Raw genomic sequence first — 10,468 nt, forward strand, 5'->3', positions numbered from 1 at the left:
CTTTTGTGAGCTTCACCCATGCACTGCACAGAAAAACTGTCTCTGTTAAATCAGTTCTTGAACTTGGTATTGTGGTGAGTGGAGACCAGAAGGAATATCTCTTTTCAGACAGGCCTGGGCAGACTGATATATTGTATGCTTCTGAATAATGCTAGTTTAGGACTTCTTCATCTGCCCAATGGCCACAGTAAATCTTAACTCCAGCCCCTGATTAAATAAGTGTAGCCCGCGATGAGCTAATGAGTATATATGACTGAGGCAACATAATAGAATTTATGGTTAGATGCAGATGGCCGTTGTATTCACGAAGCAAGGCGATTGCTTTTAGATAAAGCCATTTGTTTTTCTCTAACATGTTTTTAATTATCTTAAACCTCAATGAAAAAGGCAGGCGGGTTTGATCTCTCAGACCAAAGTCATGATGCATGAAGGACTTTTTTTTCCTCTGAAAAAATGATCTGCCTTAAGTGAAGCACAAGTTTTACCTGATGCAGCTTGCTAAAAATTATTAATATATTATAATATTCAGTATAGCATATGAAATGTTAATTATTCAGTTTAATGTGCTTTGTTAGCATGTCAAATAATTTGACAAAGCATTTGAAAATTCGCTATGGGAAAGAAGTGCAAAACAAAAATAGCAGGAATTCTGTTGTGATTCGCACTCAAAAAAAAAAAAAAAAAATCACAAACGGTTCTTTAGTGCAAATTAAATATAGTATCAAAAATAATTGATTTGCAGGATTGCTCTTACAGAGACAAAAGCATAACATTTTGTCAAACCCCGGGTGGAACCTGTGTGTTTCAGTTTGTGAAGTGGTCATCTCTGTGTGTTTCACATATGAACTGTACCAGGTGCATGAGTTTTACCCTAATAAGGACATTAAAGGCACAGTACTGCCACTTTCCCCCATTTAAATGAATGCAGGTCTCCAATCGGAGGCGTGCCTGTTTTGGGAAGCATGTTTTGGAGTGTGAATGTGTGTGTGTTTGTTGTCTGGGTTTGTTTGTTTGCACATCCTTTGGAAATGAGACTAATCTGTTGTTTGAAGAAGGTGGGTGAGTGGCATTATTTGGACGTCTGCTTTGCCTGCTCTTGTGGTGGGATGTCTCCAAATTGTGTCACTTTGCTTTACACAATCTTATTCTCCCTTCTGCCTTTTCTGTCTCTCTTTTGTCTCATTCACTCTCTGTCCTGTAGATTTCTCACTAAAAGGGAGCAGCAGTTGATGCAGAGGCGCAGACATGCGGAGGAACTTCTCGAGTGGAGGCAGCGGTTGGATGCAGAGGAGGCTGAAGTGCGCCGCATGGAGAAGCAGGCTCTGGCGGCCTGGGAAAAACAGCAGCAGCCACGCAACAGAACACCACTGCAGCAGCGCAGCCGGGAAAGTGAGCACAGTAAAACCAGCGGTGGACAAGAGAGTCCCACAGGGCAAGGTGAAGGAAGTGAAATTGGAAAATATATTCATATCAGTGACCCCCGCACATCTGTTGTACTCCGTATGCACTACCATTCAAAAGTTGTTGGTCAGTAAGATTTGTTTTGAAAGAAATTAATACCTTATTTTAGCAAAAGCGATAGTAAAGAATAAAACATTTCCATTTCAAATAAATTCTGTTGTTTTGAACTTTCTATTCAAAGAATCCTGAAAAAAAATCCTTTGTTTCCACAAAAAACACTTGGAACACAACTTCCACAACTGTTTTAAACTTTGATAAATAAGAAATGTTTCTTGAGCACCAAATCAGCATATTAGAATGATTTCTGAAGAATCATGTGACACTGAAGACTAATGGATGCTAAAAATTGCCATCACAGGAATAAATTACATTTTAAAATATTAGATATTTTAAAGTAATAATATTTCATAAAATTACAGATTTTAGTGTATTTTTGATCAAATAAATGCAGCCTTGGTGAGAAAGAAGACTTCTTTCAAAACATGTTTAAAAAAAATCTTACTGACAACTGATTAAGTTAGGCCTTATTATTTTCTACAATTTATACTGTGATTGTTATTTTAAAAAAAGTTTTTGTCATTGTTCCCCTTTTTCTGTTTTATAAAAAAGTCACTAGAAGTTTTGTTACAGTTGTAATATCATGGTTAAGGGGGTTTTAGGAACTTCACCTTGTGTGTAACGACATCTGTTATTGGGGTAAAATCACTGTACAGCACAGCCTTTTATTAATATGCTCTTTTAGCCCCTGGAAAGGTTTTCCACACTGTGTTATGATTACTGTGTTTACTTGTTTTGAAGGTTGGTGTTTAAGAGCGTCAAAGCAAAGATTATAAATTGACCTGGTACATCTTGTATATCTTCATCCATGTTTTCACAGAAGCAGTCAGTGAAGATGACTCTCCAGCGCTGTCTGTGTCCAGTGTGCACACTGATTTGTCTGTTCCAGAGCAGCTGGCAAGCCCTTCCTCAGACCAGCCTGTCTCTGAGCTCCACTCTCCTCAGCCGGGAAGCAGCCCTGCCCCTGATACCCTCTATTCACTTGAGTTTAATTCCACAGACAGCAAACAGGTGAATGGAACCTGCAGAGCAAATAGTTTTGTTTAGAAAAAAAAAAGTATTTGCCCCCTATGTTTGTGACATTGTCTATTTAGAGTGCTCAACTGTTGAGTGAATACAAAATACTGTAATTTAATGTTTGTTTTGTTCCTTCAGTTAGATTACATCTATCTCAGTCCTGTGTGAAAGTAAATGCCCCCTTAAACCTAATATGTAATTATCGGCACCATTAAGGAAAATAACTGCAACTAAATGCTCCTTATCAAGGAATCTTTTGCCCTTGAAGTGTATAGGTGTTAGGACAGGAAGTCAAACATGGAATATGCTGCATGTTTATAAGTGATATTTATTTGAGCAGTTATTGAATATTGAGCATTGGGATTTGCAAAGTTGTTTGCATCTTACAAGCACAAGTTTTTTTTTTTTAATCTGTTGTGACATTACACAGGGTTGATTATAGTTCTCTTTGGTGAGTGTGATTTACATGTCCTGACCTTGGATCCCTCTTTTTGTGTGTGTGTGGCAGTCTCCTCCAGGGAAAGTCAGCTCTCTTCATCATTCAGACAGTAGCCAGCCTGGCACTAGTGGAAGCAGCAAGATGCAGGTGTGCTCCAAATCCAAGACCAGTGAGGCCCACACCTGTGACCCTCATTCGACCACTCCATCCGGTAAGATCCTTGCTTCACCCAGCAGACTTCTGAAATGATCAGGATTTGCTCTATTGTCTAGGCCTGTTTTCCTTGTAGATTGTAACTTCCAGAATACTCAGTTTCATGTAGCATTTGACTCTTCTAATCTTTTAAATTGACTACCTCTTCTTATTCACTTGTAATACTTGGTCTTTCTTTTTCCTTGCTTTATTTACATTTCAAATCATAGTTCTCATTACTCATTAAGGCCCCGTCTGTTTTAGGTTTAATTTAATTAGGTCCGGTTTATTCTTCACATCTATACTAAATTGGAGGTGTGAAGACTGGAAGAGGAACACTGTGCCAGCAAAATATAATGCTTGATGTTTAGCTCTATGTGTGCACTTCTCTGGCTCAAACCGCTTAGTCATGTTGTAGATTAGAAGCACAGATGAGTCTACCTGCCTTTCACTGATTATCTGTGTGAAAGAGACTGTGCTCCTTTTATGGTTCAAACATTGTCCATCTATAATATTTAAATATTTTATTTAGCCTCTAATCTTTATAGAGACTATAAAATATTTATTGCCACATGAGGCAATGTTTTTGGTGATGACAATAGTTTAACTTCATATTTCTTAGCTGAGGTTGTGTAATATTTTTGTACTTTTACCTTAGAGACCACATCTGATCAGAGTGATATTGAGAGTCGCATTCGTGCCCTCAAGGATGAGCTCCGCAAGCGCAAATCAGTGGTGTACCAACTGAAGAAAGAGCAAAAAAAGAGGCAAAAAGAGCGTCTGAAAGCTCAGGAAGCGAGTCTACTGAAACAGTTGGAGGTCAGCGACCAGCACCTTCCGTATTCACTTGTTTCTGTAGAACATTATGCTGTTCCTTTAAAATAAATTACTTTTCTTGCAATTTTTCATTATTTTAATTGGCTATACTATAACTTTCTTATGCTGTATGTGTTAATGTTTGTGACATGTCTCTTCCTATGGTTTCCCAGTCATATAATGACTTTATTCAGAAGACCAAAGCTGAGTTGAGTAAAGAGCCTGACAGCACTCCAGCTACCAAACCCCAGATTAAAACTCCCACGTCAGCCACTGAAAAGCCTCGGATAAAACCCCCTCCTCTTCAGAGGTCAGCCTTGACATTTACCAGTCCTTTTAATTCACTCTTCATTCTAAGTTTTTTTTTGTCTTTTGTGCTTATAACGGTTGATGCATGTTTACTTTCACAGGCCCGAAACTAGCAGGAACTGGAAGATTGTCACAGAAACTGAGAAATCAGAGACTGTGGCCACGGAAGGGTCAGCAGAAAAAGGTGCAATGCCTTTTAGACTACAGCACATACATGCTGAAACTGAGAATATTGCTTTGAAACAGAATAAAAGGATACATAATGTTATAATTGTGCATGGTGTCTGGTTTTGTTCGCAGATGATGTTGCACCATCAGGACTTCATAAATATTCATCAGAACATGATGACATTTCCTCAGATGAAGATCCTCCTACAGTCACTCCAACCCCAGTTATGGGAAGTCCAGAACATATGGACGTTTTGAGGAGCTTGCATAGTCCAGAATATCCAAGCCACCAGTCAGAAGATGCCCCCTCAATCAAAGAGCATTCTGCTAGGCCAGAGGCCAAAGACCTCCTTTCAGGAGATGAGAGCGTGGTCTCTTGCCACAAGTCTGGGATTATGGAGGAACTGGAATATGCAAAGACAGAGGGGTCTGAGAATGACCAATCTGACCAGCACTCTCATCCTCTGCTTAAACTGGATCTTGAGCTTCAGATGCCATTTCTAAAGGATGTGAACTCCAAATTTGAAGAGGAAAGATTGTCTGAGCAGGATGCTGAAGACAAGCCAGCATTTCGAGATTCTGCAGAAGATATAGTCTACCCTTCAGCTGAAAAGACTCCTTCGGTCATAGATCATTCTTATACCCCTGACTTGTTGTTGTCCAAGAGGGAGGATTTACCAAAAATGAAAGATTCACAGTCACCCCCAGGTGATGGCTATAACGATGACTTTGAGTCTTCCTTTGGGTCATCATTCAAGGAGGATAACCATGAATCAAAGCCTACATCACCTTCTGCCCCAGAGCCTAAAGAAAAATCTTTTAAGTCTCCAATGTACAGTAGTGAAGAGGAAATTGAAGAAGAATTAAGTGTCCAGTCAGGAAGTTCTAATGGCAGCTTCCAAACTGAAAGTCATGCAGACCTGAATAGCCTTGGTAAAGGCTCCAAAGAAGACATCACCAGCCCATCAAAATGTCCAACTTCACCCCAGCCCCAAATGCCAATCTTGCCAATAAAGGACGAATTGCCAGGCTTCTGCATTGGTGACCGGGTTCTGGTGAGTAATATACAACCAGGGACACTGAGATTCAAGGGACAAACTAACTTTGCCAATGGATTCTGGGCTGGGGTTGAACTGGACAACCCTGAGGGAAGTAACAATGGAACATATGATGGGGTGGTGTACTTCGAGTGTAGAGAAAAACATGGTTTATTTGCTCCACCGGACAAGATCTCTCATCTTCCAGAGAAGTTTGAGGCCAGTCCAGACACAGAAGATGAAGATTCATCATGTGATGACCAGCCAAACAGAAAAAACAAAAGCTCAGAGAAGCAGTTGGAGCACATAAATCTGCTAAACAAAATGAAAGGAGAAAAATCTGACCTAGATTTACATCCTGAGGCCAGAGAGCCCTTGGATGAGCATGAAAAGCCATTGGAACTCAACATCAAACAGCTTTCCACTGGGCAAAGCACCTTTATTAAATCTCAGCATAACCTGGATTTTAACGATATTGACTGCAATATCATTAAGGACTGTGACAAAGGTCCGCACACAGTGCCTAACGGCGGAGACAGGGACGTCATTCTCAAATTCGAGGACGCATCTGTTGAAGTCGTTCCATTGCTCAATAATTTGGATAAAGGGACATCCAAAAACCAAAAGCAGGAAGAGGAACCAACAGCAGTCATTTTGGACCTTTTGGTTGAGGGTGATAAATCCAGAATTGATGGTCTTCAGAAATCCACTGACATCTCAATCGAGGAGGCCAGTCTAGACAATAGAGAAGACTTGAATAACAAAAGAGCTTTGACTACCCTCGCAGATAAACTTGTGGAAAACTTCTTAAGTGATGCGGTGAAGCAATTTCAGAAGATCAAGAAAGACAAAGAGGGGAAGTTATCAGTTGCTAATCAGTTTAAAAGAGACTTCATCAATGAAGATGATGGACTTAGAAGTAACAACTTCAAGTCTCAGGGCAGGTCTGCATCCAAAACAAAGACGGACAGTTTCCGCACCTTCTTTGATGATGATCAGGAAGAACTTTCATCTCCAGAGCATTGCAACAGACCTGTAAGTGACTTTGACTATTTTGATTAATCTTAAGATCATATAGAACTCGATAAAATGAGAAACCAGTTTAAAAAAAACAGTATTTAAAGTTATTCAAAACAAGTGAATGATTTACCCAACAAACTGATAACATTGCTGATGTGTAATGCTTAAGTTGACATTTCCAGTTGAACTGACAGATATACAAAGACTGATGTTACCTTGGAACCTTCTTTTTAGGCCTGCAGTGTGTTTCAAAGTTCAAATAGAACATGTATAGTTAAATCAGATCTTCTCTTGATGAAGCTTGTAAAGAGGTGATCCTGATGAATGTTAATTATGCCTCTTCAACAGGAGAGCCCTGTCCTGGGTACAAGTGGACAGGAAGAGTTAGCTAAACGTCTGGCAGAGCTGGAGCTGAGCCGAGAGCTCTTCGATGTCCTTGGTGACGAGCAGGACTGGTTCGATGAGGACTTTGGTCTCAGTTCACGGAAACAGCAGCAAAAGCAAAAACTTCAACAGCAGCAAGATGGGATTTCTAGCTCCCTGAGTTTGGGTGCAGGGGAACAGGTCAAAACACCACCCAGGCCTGAACTTCCTGTTCAGATGAAGCAACCAGAGGAGCCTGCCATGGTTGTTCCTCACACTGTCCAGGAGGTGGAGAAACTGGTCATCGCTGCTACTCAAGAGATCTGGAAAAGCTGCAAACTGGGTCATGGTCGACCAAGTCTGACTGCAGTACGCAAACCTCAACCCTCTAATAGTTTCCTGGAAGGAGACGCCGAAGCCAGTGACCTGGAGGCTCAATGTCAACGAAGCTACAGACTGGTAGGGAGTGAGATTCTGACATTTTTGTGCTTGTTTAGCCTTGGGAAGGTTTTTGTGAACTTTTCCAGGAAAATCAATAAAAATGTTTGCTGTTGTATTTATTTACAGACCGTCTTTGATTTATCATGGGAGGTCATTCAAGACATCTATGCAGAAGATCCGAAAGTTGATCTGCCACAATGGATGAAGCCACGTCGCCTTAATTCCACCTACTTCCATCGGGTAAAAAGCCCCAATGACATCACAACAGTCCAGGTATGCAAGATGTCAATGCTGCTTTTAGTTGTCAATACTACTTAGTTGCACTTTATTTTAAGGTGTCACTGTCACAGTGTGTGTTAGGGTTAGTTGGCTGTAGTTATGCATAATTTATAGTTACTACTATAGTAACTACATGTAATGTGTAACAAGGACACACGTGTTACCCTACTTACATAATTGTATATTATTTCATTTATTTATTTATTTTAATGTGTTGAAGTATTATTTTTTTATTTCAGGAATTTGTCACCACTGAGGTATTAAAGTTGTGTGGTCTAAAGAAAGAGCAGAACCAGAAAACAGACTGGCAGAAAATGATAAAATTTGGACGGAAAAAGCGAGACAGAGTTGACCACATTCTGGTAAGTGTTTTTAACTTCCCATTCAGAATGCTAGTGTCTCAAATTGCAAAAAACTTGCTGACCATGGAGTAAATCTATTTTAATGTTGCCACTTAAGCTTAATTATGGTAAGGACAGTATGCAGTTTATACTAAATGCATAACTCCATAATCACTCTTCCACTTCTAGGTCCAGGAGTTGCATGAGGAGGAATCCCAGTGGGTAAACTATGACGAAGATGAACTTTTTGTGAAGATGCAGCTAGCTGATGGGATTTTTGATGCCTTGCTAAAAGACACAGCTGACGTTCTGACCCAAATCCAAGAGAAGTCGTCCAAAAGAACTCTTTGATGATGCTCTCGTCTGTACAGAGAAAAGTTTTAGGTACCTTCGGTTAAACATAAGATCCAGGCTTTGGCATAAAAGGACATTTAGAGAGGAATTCCCTTTCAGTCTGCTTGGGCAGTCCATGACAAGACATATAGTGGATTCAGGATTCAAGGCCATAACACCTTGTCAAGAGGTCTGACTTGTCGTGGAGATAATCACATTCTCATCCGGGAAGTCTGATGAACACTCCTGGTGTTCCGGTGTTAATTGTAGCAGCTGTTTGGGTCCAGATTCCCCACACTGTGTCTGTTCATCATTGCTGCTAAAACTGGCTCTGCCATTCTCAAGTCTTATAAAATACAAATGAGTCAGATCAAATCAAGACAGGCCTGAATACTTAGACTTGTTTCTATCTCCAGTTAGATTGTATAATAACAAATGTTTTTTCTTTTAATCCTATTAATTTATATTTTAAAAAAGGAGCATTTGAAAGTATGTAAAGAAAAGAGATTATTTTACCATTGACATGATTAATTGCAGAACTAAGCACAATAAGTACAATTTGAATGTTTAAATGGCAATACAATGTAAAGGGATTTGATGCAAGATAATGTTGAATGCAAAAATATGTAAATGATATTTAACTGCTTTTTGAAAGCGACAGGAAAACTGTTCTCGCAATGGTTTTGTTTTGCTCCTACAAGCAATGTTGTATTGGCAACACGCGCTATGGTTATTAGATGCCAAAAGATTAAATTTGACATACATTAACTGTGCTAAACACTGACATGCTGGGTTCTAGCCTCAACGTTTGCCTTTTATCCCATTCATTTTAAGTGCCTCCATTGTTATGTTTGCTCATGCATGAGCGACTTTTCCCAGCCTTCCTTTGACTTGTCATAACGGTCTCTTTGGCTTTAATCTTGTCTTAACTTATTTCTTCATAGCTGGACAAACCTCTAATAGTGTAAGAAGTAAAGCCTTACTTTGTGTGTGTATCCATCATCAGAACCTTTTTAAAGTACATTTTTGTCTTTTTAAGGAAATATGAACGGTAATGTTTCACTATCGCTGGCACAAGGACACATTTGTTTACTTTTAAAGGAGGCGTTTTACACATTGTGTACCTTACAGAGGAATTGCTCATGGGCTCAGCACGTCCATTTTGTTTTTATAACCAAACTGTTATCTACAAATACTGTGATGTACATATTTGTTTGTAAATCGGTCTCCCATAATAATCCTGGTTTCATCAGAAACATTCTATGATCATAGTGTCTTGAGATGTTTAATTAGCTGTAACCAGCCCTTTCTCACCTCTTAAAGCTGTACTTTCTGAGCCAGTCTGTAGTCTTTAGTGACCTGTGAGGTTAGATCTAGAGTATTGTGCCGTGTCAGTGGGTTAAACTTCATCTATGCAGCAACAGAGTCTCTGATACCCAGCATCAGTCGCTCATCCAATAGCACGTCTAATAGGTAACGGAGATCTCTACCTCGTTCTGAGAATAGGCTACTACTAATAGTCTTTTTGGCTAATAAGTTTAAACTTTTAACTATGGGCGGGTCATTCTCTGCCTTAGGGAAAATTAGGATTTGTGTGGCACAAATGGTTTGATAATCAGTTTCTACTTTTAAATTGGTAGGTCATAGAAATGTTTTTCATCCCGTAAGTGTATGTGTATTTATAATGATGTTCTGTGAGTGACAGAGGTGCACTTGAAGACTTGTAAATTGTTTTACCCATGTAAATAGAGTCGATGCCTATCTCCTGTGAGTGGACTCATGGAAGATTGCTGTGAAAATGGGCATGGTTCCTTTTGCTTCCATGTACATATTATAGATAAATTTGTTAACTGAACTGATCCTTTGGAAATTGTAAATAAAGATGATCTCATTTCTCAGTCATAACATTTGCTGTGAGATTGTTTGTTTCAGAACATTTTTAAAGTACATTTTTGTCTTTTTAAGGAAAGATTAAATGGTAGTTACACTATTGCTGGCCCAAGGACATGTTTGTTTTCTTTTAAAGGAGTTTTACTCATTCTTACTCATTCTTGCTCAAGAGCTCAGCACGTCCATCTTTGTTTGTTGTTTTTTGTCAAGAAAAGTGTTTTTATGCACGTTTAACAAAAATTTTTTTTTGAAATGAACAATTTAAAAAAGCACAATGAAGCACAATTGACAATTTCTATAAAAAA

General features: G+C 39.2%; 1 protein-coding gene across 6 annotated transcripts in view; it reads left to right on the forward strand.

Annotated features, from left to right (window-relative positions):
• Positions 1-10,178, forward strand: part of cep350 (centrosomal protein 350) — a 36,751-nt gene extending 26,573 nt beyond the window's left edge. For all 6 annotated transcript variants that reach the window (XM_084087583.1, XM_084087581.1, XM_084087585.1 and 3 more), the window contains 11 exons: positions 1,202-1,437; positions 2,339-2,529; positions 3,044-3,185; positions 3,825-3,985; positions 4,156-4,292; positions 4,393-4,475; positions 4,592-6,531; positions 6,865-7,338; positions 7,447-7,593; positions 7,839-7,961; positions 8,130-10,178. In XM_084087583.1, the coding sequence (XP_083943709.1) occupies positions 1,202-1,437; positions 2,339-2,529; positions 3,044-3,185; positions 3,825-3,985; positions 4,156-4,292; positions 4,393-4,475; positions 4,592-6,531; positions 6,865-7,338; positions 7,447-7,593; positions 7,839-7,961; positions 8,130-8,291 (3,796 nt within the window). In that variant the 3' untranslated portion in view covers positions 8,292-10,178. The remainder of the gene's footprint in view (positions 1-1,201; positions 1,438-2,338; positions 2,530-3,043; positions 3,186-3,824; positions 3,986-4,155; positions 4,293-4,392; positions 4,476-4,591; positions 6,532-6,864; positions 7,339-7,446; positions 7,594-7,838; positions 7,962-8,129) is intronic.
• The last annotated feature ends 290 nt before the right edge of the window (positions 10,179-10,468 follow it).

Source organism: Abramis brama, assembly GCF_963993115.1.
Source record: "Abramis brama genome assembly, chromosome: 16".
Lineage (NCBI taxonomy): Eukaryota > Metazoa > Chordata > Actinopteri > Cypriniformes > Leuciscidae > Abramis > Abramis brama.